Source organism: Heloderma suspectum, chromosome 4 (genome assembly GCF_057233095.1).
Source record: "Heloderma suspectum isolate Gila_16-S chromosome 4, 16-S_ref, whole genome shotgun sequence".
NCBI classification, from domain to species: domain Eukaryota; kingdom Metazoa; phylum Chordata; class Lepidosauria; order Squamata; family Helodermatidae; genus Heloderma; species Heloderma suspectum.
Window position 1 is genome coordinate 157739955 of NC_139461.1, and position 17036 is coordinate 157756990.

Below are 17036 nucleotides of genomic sequence, written 5' to 3' on the forward strand. Positions count from 1 at the left end.
TAATTTCATGGCTACAGTCACCATCTGCTGTGATCTTGGAGCCCAAGAAAGTAAAATCTGTCACTGCTTCCATTTCTTCCCCTTCTATATGCCAGGAAGTGATAGGGCCAGATGATATGATCTTAGTTTTTTTAATGTTGAGTTTCAAACCAGCTTTTGCACTCTCCTCTTTCACCCTCAACAAGAGGCTCTTGAGATCCTCTTCGCTTTCTGCCATTAGGGTGGTATCGTCTGCATATCGGAGGTTGTTGATAATTCTCCCAGCAATCTTAATTCCGACCTCTGATTCATCCAACCCGGCATTTCTCATGATGTACTCTGCATATAAGTTAAATAAGCAGGGTGACAATATGCAGCCTTGTCGTCCTCCTTTCCCAATTTTGAACCACTCGGTTGTTCCATCTCTGGTTCTTACTGTTGCTTCTTGACCCTCGTACAGGTTTCTCAGGAGACAGGTAAGGTGGTCTGATACTCCCATCACTTTCAGAATTTGCCACAGTTTGTTGTGATCCACACAATCAAAGGCTTTAGCGTAGTCAATGAAGCAGAAATAGACGTTTTTCTGGAATTCTCTTGCTTTCTCCATGATGCAGCGAATGTTGGCGATTTGATCTCTAGTTCCTCTGCCTCTTCTAAACCCAGCTTGTACTTCCGGTAGTTCTCAGTTCTCATACTACTGAAGCCTAGCTTGTAGGATTTTGAGCATCACCTTGCTGGCATGTGAAATGAGCGCAATTGTGCGGTAGTTTGAACACTCTTTGGCGTTGCCCTTCTTTGGAATTGGAATGTAAACTGACCTTTTCCAGTCTTGTGGCCACTGTTGAGTGTTCCAGATTTGTTGGCATATTGAATGCAGCACTTTAACAGCATCATCTTTTAGGATTTTAAATAGCTCGGCTGGAATACTGTCATCTCCGCTAACTTGTTACTAATGCTTCCTAAGGCCCACTTGACTTCAGTCTCTAGGATGTCTGGCTCAAGTTCAGTGACCGCACTATCATGGCTATCAGGGACATTCAGATCTTTCCTGTATAGATCTTCTGTGTATTCTTGCCACCTCTTCTTAATCTCATCTGCTTCTGTTAGGTCCCTGCCTTCTTTGTCCTTTATCATGCCCGTCTTTGCACAAAACGTTCCCTTGAGATCTCCAATTTTCTTGAAGAGATCTCTAGTCTTTCCCATTGTGTTGTTTTCCTCAATTTCTTTGCATTGTTCATTTAAGAAGGCCTTCTTGTCTCTCCTTGCTATTCTCTGGAACTCTGCATTTAGTTGGGTATATCTTCCCCTTTCTCCCTTGCTTTTCGCTTCCCTTCTTTCGTGAGCTACTTGTGAAGCCTCATCAGACAGCCACTTTGCTTTCTTGCATTTCTTTTTCTTTGGGATGGATTGAGTTGCTGCCTCCTGAACAATGTTACGGACCTCCGTCCATAGTTCCTCAGGCACTCTGTCTATCAGGTCTAATCCCTGAAATCTATTCCTCACCTCCACTGTATATTCATCAGGGATATGATTTAGGTCATACCTGAACGGTTTAGTGGTTTTCCCGATGTTCTTCAATTTAAGCCGAAATTTTGCAAGAAGCAGCTCATGATCTGAGCCACAGTCAGCTCCAGGTCTTGTTTTTACTGACTGTATGGAGCTTCTCCATCTTTGGCTGCAAAGGACATAATCAATCTGATTTCGATATTGACCATATGCTAGGGAATGCATTTAGCCCTCAAAGGCTTTGATAAAAAACATGGCTTTTTTAGCCCTAGCACATTGTTTTAACTTTTTTTATTGTTTTAGATTTCAACTGGTATTAGCTTGTTTAATAGTTTAATATGTTTTTAGATGCTGAAATTATTTGTTTTATACTGTTTAAACTGATTTTATCTTTATGCCGCCCTGAAATCTTAATGATATAGGACAGGATAGAAATGTTTTAAATGAATAAATAAACATACCGGTTTTGGCCATTAGAGCAAGATCACTACCCCAACCCTCAAAACCTAAGGCCCTCTACAGACATCTCTGTCCTTGAACTCAGAAGGGGCTTGGGTGGAACGATTACATTATTCTCCCAAAGCTGAGAAGAGGATGTTGCAAAAGGTTTAAGTAATGGAATAAAGATATTGTGGATAACGTTGCCTTTGTGCTCACCAGCCTAGCTCTGGCCTTAGGTGCCCCATCTGGCGTTACCTTTGTAGTATGAGGGGTGCTGCAGCTCAGCACCTTCCTGGGCCACAAAGGTAACAGAAGAAGCCCTGGACCACATGGGAAGGCTCCTTATGACGTGACGGCAGCATTGCATTGGTTTATGGGAGAGGTAGGGCTGGTTTGGAGAAAAACTACATCCATTTGGCTTTGAGCTTCTGACGGTTCCTTCATGGTGCAGAAGGAGCTGCACTGAAGCACCTTCCATGACATGGAGATCACCTGAGAAAGGTGTCTTGGTGCCATGAAGGAGGCTGATTTATCTTGCCAAGAGTGATGTGTCAGCTAATTATCCTAATAGCGGGTGAACCAGCCTGCTGTTTTATTCTGTGTCTGCCAAAGGATCTTTCTGCACTAGGGCAGGTGGTTGCACTTTCCTTTTTCAAACTTCCACATTTTAAAAGTACAGCTCTTTCAGAGAGAGCAGCATTAAAGTTCGTGAGGAATACTGGGTATGACATAAAATTATGTCATGTTAATATTGTTGCTGGTTTTATTATTGGCTTTTATTGTTTTTATGCATTTTATTGCTGTAAGCTGCCTTGAGAGGGCTTCTGCCCTGAGAGGCGGCTGAGAAATAAATAAATAAATAAATAAATAAATAAATAAATAAATAAATAACAAAAACAAAACTAGTTTGACATAAGTGTTCAAGGATTAGAGCCCATTTTGACAGATGCATGAAGTTAAAGTACATTAAATATTGCATTAAGGGCACAATCCTATGCATGTTGAGACAGAAAGAAGTCCTATAGCTCCCAGTATTCTTTCTGTCTCAGCGTGCATAGGATTGTGCCCTTGGTTACATATCTATAAGTCCTTGGAGACAGAGAGGCTTTCCAAAATATTTGTGTAATATTCCAGTTGTGAAGATGTAGTATGATAAAAAGGATACTATCTTTTTCACCTATGCCATTCACTGACATGTTGTCATCCCCAAACCATGTTAGCATCTATAGCCATCACTTGGCATTCCAGTTTGCAATCCCCTGACTCTTCATTTTCCAGGGTTTTTAAATAAGCATGAAGCAGTATAAAAATTCTCTTTAAACTGGGGATGGCAAACCCCCTCTGTGGAGGAATCTGTGTGTAGCTGTGGCGTAGTTTTTATCTTTATTTGAGAGGATCCCAAGGGCATGGTACTGCAGGCTGACCACATGTAATGCCAGTGCCACAGGATTTCAATGTCTGCTCTGACTTTTTCCAGACCCTGAGGCTGGTGAGGTGTCCCCTCCAGTAGGAGCTGGCGTGAATAGCAACAGCTGGACCTTTAAATATGGACCTGGCAACTCCAAGCAGCCTGGTCCCGGTGAGTTGCCAGACAAATTTATTATCCCGGGATCTCCTGCAATCATCTCCATTCGTCAGGATCCACCAAACAGCCAAACTGACAAAAGTGACTTCATAACCTTTGGCAAGAAGGAAGAGACGAAGAAAAAGAAGAAAAAGAAGAAGGGAAACAAGGCTCAGGAGAAAAAAGAAAAGGGCAACAGCACCACTGACAACAGTGACCAGTGAGGGGTTTATACTGAACAATCTACTTAGCCAATTTTTGTAATCTCGGAAGATCTCTCCTATGTAGCAACTCCCAACTTCTTCCTACTGTTAACCAATTTCCTGTATGTGCAAGACTTCCAAATCCGCAGGGAATTCACAATGTCTGTTTAGATTGCTTAACAGGTTTTGTCTTGAAAGCTTTATTAAGCCTGGTGTTAACTCTTTTTCTCCACTCTGGCTTGTTTTCAGAATCTAAAAAGCAGACACAAGTTTCTTTTCTCCTACGCTGAAAAGGAGACTCTTCACAATACAGCCAGTGCGAGGTTGGACTCTTTGCATTGTGGTTCCTGTGATCCTGTCCTGGCGCCACTTATAGGGGCGGGGAGGGAGGGAAGTTAATCGTTTTTGGTATTGTGCACCCTGTATCTGATTGGAAACTTCTGTGTGCTGATTATTGGCTAGGTGATGCAAGATCAGATAAATATGATGCAAGAGCTTGTAAAACATGAGCAAATGAAGTTCTTTGTGAAAGTATGTGCAATGCTGTTGTGGCCTGGGGAACTATCTTAAAATTTGCGATTAGATTTTTTCATAATCAGATCTAGTGTGTAGTATGCTGGAGCTTTTATATATTTTATATACACACTCCAGTAAAAAGGAATACTCACTCAGACAACTTGTATACCATGAAGTATATCTTCTTCCAAGCCATTGGCCATATTGCCACAATAAGGCCTTTGTTCTCCTAGCAAGGATGTCCCTCAGGGAACGTCTGCATGGCAGCCTCCCACACTCTTTGGCTCAGTGCTATAGTGCTGAACAAGGAATGTGGGAAATCTTTCTCTCTTTAAAACAAAAAACCCTCAGCAGGAACTTCGGGAGTGGGGATTCCCTTGCTCACATCTTGTATCTGGCTGTGTAGACAGAACTGGTCCTACAACACAGACCTTGGCGTGTGTGTACTGCAGGGAGTTGGATGTCCGTCCACGGCACATCTGATGCCTTTTTTGAAACCACTGTGCAGACATGCCCTCAGAGTTTAACAAGGGAAGGAAGGGCTGACATCTCAGGAATGTAACTGACTGTGATGTTTCCTTTATGTCCTTGTTTCCACTCTATTTAACATTCTTTTGCACATAATGTCTCTGAAAAGGTCAGAGTATTTTCCATAACACATATGCAAAAGTAAGGACAAAAAAAGAAACCTTATCTGTGGTATTTGTGATTTGATATCTTTATAAAGGGAATATACCTGTAAACAAACAAGAAATATTATGTCCTTTAACCCAAACCGAAGTAAATTTACAGCCATTAGAAAATATAATTGCTGCTATTGAAGTGCTTTAGAAAAATTTGCCTGAAACATCTGTATTATACCTGCCAGTCACAGCTTCATTCTGTCAGGTCACTGGTTTGGGGGTGGGGTGGGGGAGTCTGCCTCTTGCATGCATTAAGAAACACAAGATTTTATCTTTCTCTTTTTGCATTACTTATTCTGCACTTTGGGCACACAACATCTGTAGACAAATTTTCATCAGAGGAAGCTGAAGCAAACCTTTTCTCACAAGCAGATCTTAGAGCCTGCTCGCTCTGTGCAGTGTCTTGGTGTTATTACCTCCCACATAACCTCCTTGGGTTTTAGTTTGACTTTTCTGTGAGTTTGTCCATTTCTGACCCTACAACTACCACTCATTCTGTAAAGCTCAAGTACTGTATGTATGCTATATGCTCTTATAAGTATCCTGAAATATTTATTCTGTGCTTGTGTATGTGAATGTCAATGGAGCTGTTACCTAGCGTGGACATTAAGCTTTACTGTTGAATGTAAATCCATTATTATTATTTTGTATGCTTGTGAACAAGTGGAGTAGTGTTGATATTTTTAAGCACTGTTAGTTACCAGTTTTTGTGTATGAATTGAAACACAAGTAAAATATCTTTCTTAAATCAAGAAATCAGTAAATCACAGGATATTATTTCAGAGGTGGGAGGTTATGAAGTAAAGACCTTTTGCCTCCAGATAAATGCACAGCTGATATATGGGCAGGAACCTGTACTGGATGCAAACCATTATGTGTATTAAATAGCATATGGTGTATGAAGGAATGATATAAAATGATTTAACCATGTTCTTCTCCACAGAATAAAGCTGGGATCCAAAGCATCTATTTCAGTTGTCCCTATCTACCAGTGATGGTCCCAGATTTACTCCATCTTCTTAGTAAACTATTTCCCCAATTTCTTCTGATTTTGCCTTTGGAGGAGGTTTGGGGGGATGCCTTTTTGAAAATTGTATTAGACTTGCAGTTCTTATGGTTTCAGCCCTCCTGCTCCCCAGTCTCTAGAGCAGGGATAGGCAACCTATTTGGGTCGTGGGCACATTTGGCAGTTTGAGAAACTGTCCTGGGCACCAACACAAAATGGCTGCCATGGGAGGTGTGGCAAAGGACAAGTAAGATTGAATACAATGTGGAGGTGGGGGCTGAGCCAGAACACACTAAGCAACTCCTTTGAACGCACAGTTTTCAGCTCCAACAGAAACCTATTTCAGATCAATCGCCGCTGCTGGTAAGAAAATGTGTTAATTAAAAAGAAGTGGGCAGAGTAAGATGCGCTGGCAGGCACCACATTGCCTCTCCCTGCACTAGAGCGTAGGTCTGCCATCTTGTACACATTTAGCTGTGAGCCATCCACTTTGGGCTGTAACTCTAAAGGGAGTGGAGTAGAGACACGCCTATTCAGGGAAGGGGGGGGGAGTTCTGGATTGCTTAATGTGTTTTGAGTTAAAAGTAATTATAATAATTATAACTAGATTGATTGTGAAATTAAGCATTTATCTTTTTTTAAAAAAACTATTATGTCTGGTTTTACCAGCAGAAAAGTAAGTAAGTGTGTGTGTGTGTGTGTGTGTGTGTGTGTGTGTGTGTGTGTGTTAGGAGGCATTCAGACAGTGATATTGGGTGTGGAAACAGAGTGCATGCAACTTTCATCTATGCAGTGTTGGAGGGTATGCCAAAGGGGGACGCTTCCACTGATCCAGCCTTCTACGGGCCCCGCTTTCCACTGCATCCTCATCCACTATGCTACCCAAAAAGCTGCTTCTCAAAGTTCAAGGAGTCTCCCGTGTGACCTCTGGAAGAGTGTCAAGAGCAGCTGCTGAAAGAGGAAATCGGGGAAATGGTATATGTGCATCTCTTGGATACTAGGTTATAGCTCAAAGTGTCCTGTAAATGCAAACTCTGTAAGGTACAGATGTCCTTAACGTTTTGATGCTCACTCTAATCTTCAATCAAAAAGAACATCTGGGATCTTTGTGGAATGGTTATTATGATCTCAAATTTGCTGAGAATTCAAGTTATTTGTAATAACAATGGCTGCTTCTGGATGGAAGGCTCTGAGTGCTACCTATCAAAAGACACTGAAGCTATTTCGTCTTAATGGATTTTTATGGAAAGAAAAAAAGATGGGAAAAGCGATGGGAATACATGAGAATACATGGGAGAGTTACAAGTTGAAGGCAGCAACGTCTGGTCTCTCATAAAATTCCATGACTAAAGCAGAATAATTATATTATAAAAGCCTTGTCTAAAAGCACCCTATGTCTTAATTTTCTCACTAAAGTTGTATTTCTCAAAAGATTGAATTTGAATAATCTCACTGAAACTAATGGGGCTGCTTGGATGCAGGTAGTTTTGAAACTGCAGCCTGCCATGTTTATTCTAAGCGATTGGAAAAAAGTTCCATACAGCTCCATAGGATATATTTCTAAGGACTTTTTTTTGAATTGGTGAATAAGGGCGCCATCCTATAGAGATAGATGGGCTCCTCCAACCTCCCTGGAAGTCAGGGGCAACCACCTATCCAATGCAGGGCAGAAGCAGCGCAGAGGAGAGGATTCCCTCTGTGCTGCAGCCACCCTGCACTTTGCCTTGGATGAACGTTTTCTGGGAGGGGGCAGGAATGGGGCTGGAGACCACATAGGAAGCTGTCTAAAACAGCTTCCGTGCTCTCCTCCCATCCCCACCCCAAGGAACATCCTGTTTTCACCACTCCGTGTTATGAGCACAGAGGTGGCAACAGTGCGGTTCTCTCCACCCCAACAACAAGGGGGTGGGGGAGGGATGGGGAGCATGTTTTCCCGGCTATGCACTCATAGCACTGTCTACGAGCTCATGGTGGGGAAATGGAAAAATCCTATCTCCATAGAATTGCTCTCTAAGACTTAGATCTTTCAAAAATTACTGTCACCAGCTTATGTTGGTTACTGCAAGATGCCTCGCTGTTGTAATAAGAACCTTCTGTTACAACATTTTCAATTATATCTTTGCCATAACTGTATGATGAAACTTCATCCTGATTCATTTTAGAGCATATCAGGCAACTACAAAATTATTCTGATGATCTTTAGAAATGGAATAACTATGATTCATTTTTCCAGATCGGATACGTGAAATCCTCTGTGTGTGTGTGTAAACTGTCAACTGTCTATCCACTTTTTAGCTGTTGAGGGAGTAGTGTGGCTTCTAGCTAATAATTAATTTTGAGACAAGGTAACACAGGCAAGTGTTGTTTTTTGAGACAAGGTAACACAGGCAAGTAAAGAATCAGTTTATTGATATGATAAAAGTATTTTTGTATGCTAATTTGGTTTATTTACAACAAACATCACTGTATTATACATTTTGGAAATTATGGACCTTACCTATACCTTCTTTCTTCCAGACCTAAAGAAGCAATACCATTAGCACTGTGAACTTCTAGAACTACATCTTTGCTGGAGCATTCAGTTCAACTCCTTTTTCTGTCACACAGCAGTAGCTTCCATGCAACCATTGCAGAGATCCTGTAAAATAATAATTATGCATTTATCTTCATGCAGCATGCAGTGGTTTGGGCCTAGATGTATTTGTAGCACAGCTCTTGATGTTGCTGAGGAACAGGAAGATGAATCACTTTAACTATATCCATTAGAACCTCGTGGATGGCATTTATTTTTATTTTATTTACTATTTCACCTTTCTTCCAAGGGGCTCAAGGCAGCGTATATGGTTTTCCTTCCCAAATTTTATCCTCACAACAACCTTTTGAAGTAGGTTAGGATGAGATAGGGACTGGCCTAAGGTCAGCCTTTGAGATTCATGGCTGAGTGGGGATTCAAACCTGGAACTTCCCCAATTTTATCTAATACTCAGACCATTATACCCAAATATAGTGGTGCCGATTAGAAAACTGTGCATATATAGTTACTTCTATAAACATTCTTACAAAAAAATATTAAACATAGAAATCTACAATCAGATGATTATTCCAATGACAAGTATGAACTGAAATCTTGCTGGTGCTAATATTATTGCACAAAAGACCTCCTCTGCATATAATTCTGTTATTTGCCAATTCCAGTTCAATAAACATGACAACAGAGAATGGCCACAGCTGAAAATTGTGCCATCACCTATTTTTATTCCACTGAACAACACAAAAAGATAATCATGTCTGAATGCTTAGATATAAATAAAATAATTATCTCCATATACTATGTAATCAAATTGTAGGAACCATTGCCATTTGGCCAAAGTTCAAACGGAAATTGAACAAGCTTATGAATTCTAAACCGACGCTAGCAATAATATTGACCTCATGTTGTTTCTAAACCCAATATCATTTGGAAGTGTAATAAAATGGTTTGACCCCTCTTATGATCCCTTTGCTCCTGTGGACCAGAAGAAAGAATTGGTCCATCTGACTTTTTATCTACTAACGAAGGTCATGCATATTCCATAAGTCATATTGAAAGCATTCATCTTCCACACTGGAGGCAGCACAGCTGCTCATATAGATTGTTTTCTTAATGGCCCCCTGGACACGCAGCCCCTCTTGTAGCCAGAGATGGGTAAATAAGAGACGAGAGACAGAAAATGAACTAAAGGGCCACATTTATTTAAATGTGCGGGGACAGCTAAGCTAATTGCTCCCAGCAACTAGCCTGATGTTGAATCAGGAGAGCTGTAACCCCACCCTGAGTATAATTTCCCACTCTTTGCTCTTAGGCCACCCCTATCTGGATATGGAGGGTGGCCTGGTCAAGACACTTTGGATTACTCTCGCCCTGCCAAACTTGGCGGGGAATAATGTTAGACCAAAGCATCTGGATGCTATGCTGCAGGTGTCAGATGTACTCAAAATCAGCATGGGCCTGAAGCACCAAGGCTTTGCCATTCATGACACCCAGGTCATTTCCACCCAAATGGACAACTAGAGCATATGGGGGCAATCCCCCAGAACACAACTGGCCAAGTGTGGGAAGGAAGCTGTTCCATTTGCCCAACTTCTGGATGGTGGCAAAACAACAGAGTCCAAGCTGCATCCTCAGGGTTATTCTTGATACTCTGTGACCTGCCCAGAAAACCATACTGTGGCTGTAAAGGACTCTCACATGTGCCACTCTCTTCCAATCTGCCAAAGAAATAAAATAAGAAAGAAATCAATATGCACCATCCTGCAAGGGCCACAAAAGGCTGCAGACTGCTGCTGCCCAATGGCCTTGATTCCCTTATCATTGATGCCTGTAACATGAGCTGCAGAGGCAGCCCCTATCCTGTAGGACTGCATCCCAAATTTCAGGTGATCCAAACCCAGACAATGAAGGGCCCTTTTAGAGACAACCAAAACCCTAACTGGGTAAATGGGAAACCAGACAGATGCCGGAATACAGTGCCTGGCATGTCACCTCTCAGATTAAGGTCTCTAGGCAAAGCCCTAGTGGGACATACTTCTAATCTGGGGGAAATGGATAAGATGATCAATTGGCCCATACCCCTTTGATCAGTCTTGGAGGTATGAAGGTGACCCAAGATGGAAGAGTAATTGAACGTGACATCACATCTCTCCAAGGCTCCACCTGATGTGTCCCTTTGGAGCATACCAGTACTTCACCTACCCTCAGTGCCCCAAAGAAAGCACAGGACAGCAGCTTGGAATAATGCCCCCACAGAAGGAGAATTACAGACTAGTGCTGTGCCGACTTTCATTTTCAGCATTTTGTGGGGGGTGGGGGCAAAATGAAAACGCTGGCAAAAGAGGCTGGGAGAGGTGACAATTTTGGAGAATTTTCTCCTTGGGGAGAGGGACAGGGTTTCCACATACATTTTTAAGTGCAGGGAAGAGCCTTCTTTCTATTTTTTTTAAAACACCCCTTGCACTTGCAGGAGCCCAGGGCTCTTCTCCAGCCTGGCAGTTCTTTCTGAACTCCCAGGAGACCATGTGACCTCACCCTCTCCAATAGGCATTCAGGAAGCACTCCTGGCTGGAGAAGAGTCCTGGGCTTCTGCAAGTACAGGGGGTGTTTTTTTAAAAAAACAATAAAAAATAGAAAGCAGACCCCCTCAAGAATCCCCTACACTTAAAAAAGTTTTGTGAAAACCCTGTCCCCCTCCCGAAGGAGAAAATTTTCCAAAATTCTCCCCCTCCCTGCAAAAGAGGCAGAAAAAACAATGCCTCTTTCACGGGGAAAGAAAAAGTTCCCGAAAATAGGGCGCAGGATTCAGCACAGCAGTATTACAGACACAGTATGACTGGTCCAGAAGACCCAGTAATATCTCGGGTGAGATCGGGACATGGGGATCCTTAGTAGGGAGATAGTGTCTAGCCCACCCTTCCAGCCTTCTCACCCTAAAATCCAGTGGTGTGTCAGGCACCCCACAAGCCTTGGATAAGAAAGCAAGACCTGAAAGCTTACCTCGAAGTGCTCTAATGGCATGCCCTTGGTGAAGCTGGACACAACATTGCATGATGGGTTCCACGAGGATGAGCCAGGACTGAGGAAGGTCATCTGCCATTCCGAATGTGGAGAACATCTTATCCATTCTGGAATAACTCAAACAGGTACTAGGTGTGATGGAAAATAAAATGGCCTTCTCAGCTACAATCCTCCAACATCTCACAGCACCAGTGGCATCAGATCTGGGAGTCTTCTGGCCCAAGGGGCCAAAACCTGGAGCAACCAAATCTGATCATGCGACAGTGCATCAGTGATGCCTTTATGGCATGCCAGAAAAAGGATATTGGAGTGCAGGCACCTAAGCGTAAAAGCCTTAACTAACATCATGGTCCTAAGGTTCCTGGATTTAAGGGAGCTAATAATATGGACTGTGGCATGATTATTACACCAGAAATAAACAGACAGATTAGCAAGGGCATCTGACCACAGCCAAATGGCAACAATTATTGGGAAAAATTCCAGAAAAGTAAGATCCTCGGTGAGCTTTGTTTTGCCCATTCCTCAGGACATCTCTGAGCACACCAATGGTCCCAGAAGATAACTCTGAAAGTCAGAGCTGTCTGAATGAACCTGGAGTTTGGCCTCAATAAGCAAGTGCTGTTGCCAAAATGATATCCTGTTATATTCATCCAGAAATTCCTCCCAAACTGCTAGGTCATCATGGATACCTTCAGTGACCCTAACACAATGGTGAGGCCTCCGCAAGCCCTTCATGGTGTCACAAAGATGTCATGGAAAGGCCCGCCTGCGGGCGACCACCTTTCATGCAAAATTAAGGTGACCTACAAGTTCCTGAAGCTCCCTAAGGGATGCTGGGAAAGACTGAGGGCAAAAGGAGAAGGGGACAGCAGAGGATGAGATGGCTAGATAGCATCACTGATGCAATGAATATGGGCTTGAGCACGCTCCGGGAGAGAGTGCAGGACAGGAAGGTCTGGCGTGCTATGGTCCATGGGGTCATGAAGAGTCGGACACGACTGAACGACTGAACAACAACAACCCAAACTCAATGCACCCCTTAAGAGACTGTAGCTTATCCACCAGAAGCCGGCTGGAGGGAATCCATCGCAATACGTTAAAAGGTAAGGACCTCCTGAGGGTCCTCAGTCTTTTCCTAGGCCAAAGGAACACCCAAGTCCTCAGCTAGGGCTGAAAATTCACATCTGAGCACACTCAGGGGTATCTACTGGTCAAGACAGGATTACCTTCACCCCACCAAACCGGCAGTGAAGAATGTTCGACCATAGTATCTGGATGCCACACCACAGGTGTCAGATGTACTTGAAATCAGCACAGGCCTGAAGCACCAAGGTCATTTCCACATGGGTGTCATGAATGGTACCCAATTAGAATGTTCCAACTAGAACATATGGGGGCAATCCCCCAGAACAAAACCGGCCAAGCATGGGAAGGAAGTGATTCCACATCAAGCGCCATTTGCCCAACTTCTGGATGGTGGCGAAGTGGCTGAGCCCAACTAATGGAAATCGAGTCCCAGGAATCCCGACCAGGGTTTCTCTTCACAAAGGATTTGAAAAACTGAAAAAAAGCGGGTGGGCTAAATAAGCCAGTATATGCACAGGCCTACCGTTCATAAATGGGTACTGTGTGGAAATCAGGCCTAGTCAGGTCGCACAGATTAGTAGCTCACCTACATGCTAGGCCAGGATAGCCTCCAGCAGCCCTAGCCATAGGCCTAGGATACTGATAGCAGGGCCCACCCTCCTTCCCCCACTTGACCTAATTAAGGCACACCTATTAGAACACCTAGGCAGGCCAAAGGCAGTGCAGCAATCTCCTGAGCAAGGCCTAATCCAACCCAAGAGGAAGGGAAGGCCCTGGGCAAAGGAGCAGCTGCGCTCACCAGGATGGTCACAAAAGTTGGCCCAAAGTCTTTGTGCAGCTAGCTGCCACATGCACCCCACCCACGCTCAACTGAGGAACCCCCCCACCGATGGTGCTCCGAACTGCCAGGAAAAGCACAGGTGAGGAGCATGAACAGATGTTCTACTGCTGGCTACCTCCGGCAAAGAGGCTGGAGCAGGGGCGGAGCTGCCTTAAATAAGGTACGGCTCCTCCCCCTTTCTGGAGGCTGGTGTGGCGTGCATCCTCACAGCACATCGCCTCATCTCTTCCTCTGGCCCTGCCCGCAAAGCTTGGTCCTGGCCAGACCTTCCAGGCCAGTCTGGGGAATAGGATTGTTTGCTGTTCTGCCAGATATAAGACCGACTTCAGCAACAGTAAACATACGAGCTTTTGCCTTGCAAACGCAAAGAAAGTAAAGAACTACCTAGTAACTCATCACACTGTGTATGATGGTTGAGGCCCCTGCAGTAAAGAAAACACATGGAGTTATACATGATGCATTATTACTGAGGGCTGTTAGCTATGTATTGATCAGGGTAGCACAGCAAGCCTAGGAAGACTGTGTTATCACTAATTATGGAGCTATTGTGTATCTTGTGAACATCTGAGATGGGCATAGAAATGTCACAGATGTACTGTACTTCTTGCATTTCATTGTTTTTTGGCTCCACTATTTACAATTCATTTTATTTCAATATCTACCCATGTATAGAAATAGATATAACAACTGAAGTCTGTTGTACAACATGCACCTAATGAAGTGGATTCCACTCTATGAAAGGTTATTAATTTGCTGCGTTTGTATCCTGCTTTTCAGACTATTACTGTCTCCCAAGGCAGCACACATCAACAACAAAGAGAGACAGGCCTGGCCATCAGGCTTACAAAACTAAAATCACAAGACACGCAAGGGAAGGGCAGTGGAGGGGAAAGGGAGGGGAGGTCAGTTTTCCAAGGGCAGAATAAGGTGGTGAATACTTGCTGGTGTTCCTGCTTGAATAGCAACCAGTGGCTCTTGTTCCTTTGGCCGATGGATCCAGAACATTCTTTCCCCTTACTTCTGTAGTCCTTAGGCCTTTAAATTTTGTGCCTTTAAGGGGCCACCAGACTCTGTTATTATGATATGAACAGAGCTCTGCCTCTGATACAATCCCACATGGCCTTCATGCACAGAGAAATGTACAGAGCTGCCCTGTAGGAATCCGTAGATCCCTCCCTTCATTGACGCCAAGCCAAGTACCAGCTGCCAGGCACACAGCATCCATCCATTCCAATGCAGACTCTGCATCCCCTGCAAGCATCCACAAGGTCATTCTTCCTCAGCTGCTAGTGCAGTGCACAAGCTTCTCCTAGGAAAATGATAAGAGCCACATACAGGGGGTTCAATGGAAGTCAAGCTTATGCATGGTTTCAGGAAGGCACAGGAGGACCTTCCTTGGAATAAATTGCCTGTCCATGATGCTGTTCAGTACGCACAGCTGCATGAATTCCTATGGGGAAGTTGCACACAGTGTTCTGTGCATGTGTAGGGATGTATGAGAATTTTGTTTGCACTCACAAAACTGTCGAGTATGCACTGTTTGCAACTCCAAATGCGAGCATGAACAGGAAAATGTGTTCTCTGAAAACGTTGCAAATTCTCGAATGTGCTCGCATTCAAAAATTGCACAAATTTCAGAGAAAAAGCAATTCAAAATTACACATTTTTTTTAAAAAATGCACAGTTTCACGCTCTAGTCTAGGGGGAATGCCAACCATTTTAGAGCCATTCTCCTTTTATCCTCCCTCAACATTTTCTCTTTTTCCAGTTTAATCCTTTCTAATTCCACCTCTCTGTCTGTTTCTGTTTTAATTGCTCCAGTTCAACTTCTCTTTTGTATTTTAATTTCTCCGATTCAAGCTCCCTATCTCTCTCTCTCTTGCATCTCTGCCCTCAGTTTCTCTCTTTCAAATTCCAAGTACTGAGCTGACATTTCTATATGTGCAGGTCTTAATGGATTTATAGTACCTCAGCCTCTCCAGCACCCCTTCCTCTGAGGTGATCTTTTAACATCATTTTAACTCATGTACTGATTTTCCCTCATAAGGGAGATTCAGACTCTTACATCTCTCTTAGAGTTTTTTATTTATTTATTTATTATTAAATTTATTAATCGCCCATCTGGCTGGTCACCCAGCCACTCTGGGCGATGTACAGCATACAATAAAACAGTTTAAAACAATAAAATTCTACAATAAAAACATTTTCTAAAATACCCTAACCCACCCCAAATGCCTGCCTGAACAACCATGTTTTTAATGCACAATGGAAGCTCATTAAAGAGGGGGCATGACGAAATTCCCTAGGGGGGAGTTCCACAGAGTGGGGGCCACCACAGAAAAGGCCCTCTCCCTCGCCCCCACCAGTCTAGCTGTCCTGGCTGATGGGACAGAGAGAAGGCCATCCGAGGCTGATCTTGTTAAGCGGCCTGTCTGGTGCTGCTGGAGGCGATCCTTAAGATAGGCTGGGCCGGAACCATATAGGGTTTTAAAGGTCAAAACCAACACCTTGAATTTGGCCCGGAAAACAACTGGTAACCAGTGCAACTCCTTCAGCACTGGAGTGATGTGATCTCACCAGCGGCTGCCTTTAATCAGGCGAGCCCCTGCGTTCTGTACCAGCTGCAGCTTCCGAACTGTCTTCAAGGGTAACCCCACGTAGAGCGCATTACAGTAGTCTAAACGAGAGGAGACCAGGGCATGTACTACCGATGGGAGCAGATGGTCGGGAAGGAAGGGGCGCAGCCGCCGTATCAGATGGAGTTGATACAGCGCTGTCCGGTATCAACTACAGTCCTTCCTTTCTCATGCTCAAAAACTCCATTTTCTCCCCAGAGGTTTCTTTCCCCAAACAATGTTACTACTTGGGTTTTCTTGACATAAGTTTAAGGATCGCTGTTTTGTTTCCTAAGTTCACTCTTTCTTCCTTGTCACCTTCTGTGACTAAAAATGTCTCGTCACTTTATTATTGTGTAATTTATGAGGAAATAAAGCCTCTTTATTTCTGATCCCTCTATTTTGGATCCTGCTGTCACTTGTGGACCACTTGTGACATAATAAAACGCACTTTTTCGTATCCCGATCCTACCACCACTTGTGACGTTCCTGCCTGGGGTTCCACCAGCCTCCTCCTCAGAAACTGAGAACTAAACCCCTCAGGAACACCTGCTTTCACTTTGGGACAGCTGTACCCACCGTCCCACAAGCTTCAGCCCTTTTACTCTCTCTGGGGTCCAGAGAGACTCAATATGCCCCAATGGTTCTCTCAACCCACTACAGGAGAAGTAACAAGGAAAGAGATTCAATAATGGCAGTGCAACAATTCAATCAACACATGGAAGTCTGTATTTAAAAACAGCAATAAAAATGTATTTGTAACACGAAGAGTTATATGTTGTTATTGTTCATTAATGCTTGGTCCTAACTTCCCTACCTACTCTACCCCTTCTAAACTCCTATTAACCCCCCCCCCCTTACTACTAGATGTAGCTTCTCCAATCCCTAAGGCCCTATCTGGCTCCTGACTGTCAGCTCATTCCTTATATAACCTCAGAATCCTCACACACGCACAAGCCCCTCCCACCGTTCACTCACTCCCTGGCATACTATTAACCCTATCTTACCTGGGTCACAATTGCCAATGCGAACACAAACAGTAATA

The 17036-nt window shown here is 43.6% G+C and overlaps 1 protein-coding gene and 1 long non-coding RNA gene across 6 annotated transcripts in view; one reads left to right on the top strand and one right to left on the bottom strand.

Moving 5' to 3' along the window:
• Nucleotides 1-5861, top strand: part of LOC146347555 (protocadherin alpha-C2-like) — a 202114-nt gene extending 196253 nt beyond the window's left edge. For 3 of the 5 annotated variants that reach the window (XM_084850919.1, XM_084850918.1, XM_084850917.1), the window contains exons 4-5: nt 3404-3505; nt 3943-5861. In XM_084850919.1, the coding sequence (XP_084707045.1) occupies nt 3404-3505; nt 3943-3983 (143 nt within the window). In that variant the 3' untranslated portion in view covers nt 3984-5861. Of the gene's footprint in view, nt 1-3403 lie in introns of all 5 variants that reach the window. The other 2 variants (XR_014790333.1, XM_084850916.1) reach the window with 2 other exon arrangements.
• A 3274-nt stretch (nt 5862-9135) lies between these two features.
• On the bottom strand, nt 9136-14565 carry LOC146347556 (uncharacterized). Its single transcript, XR_014789885.1, has 3 exons — nt 14315-14565; nt 11429-11577; nt 9136-10146 (listed from the first exon to the last, which is right to left on the bottom strand). It is a non-coding gene; the product is annotated as an uncharacterized LOC146347556 (long non-coding RNA).
• Nucleotides 14566-17036: the final 2471 nt, after the last annotated feature.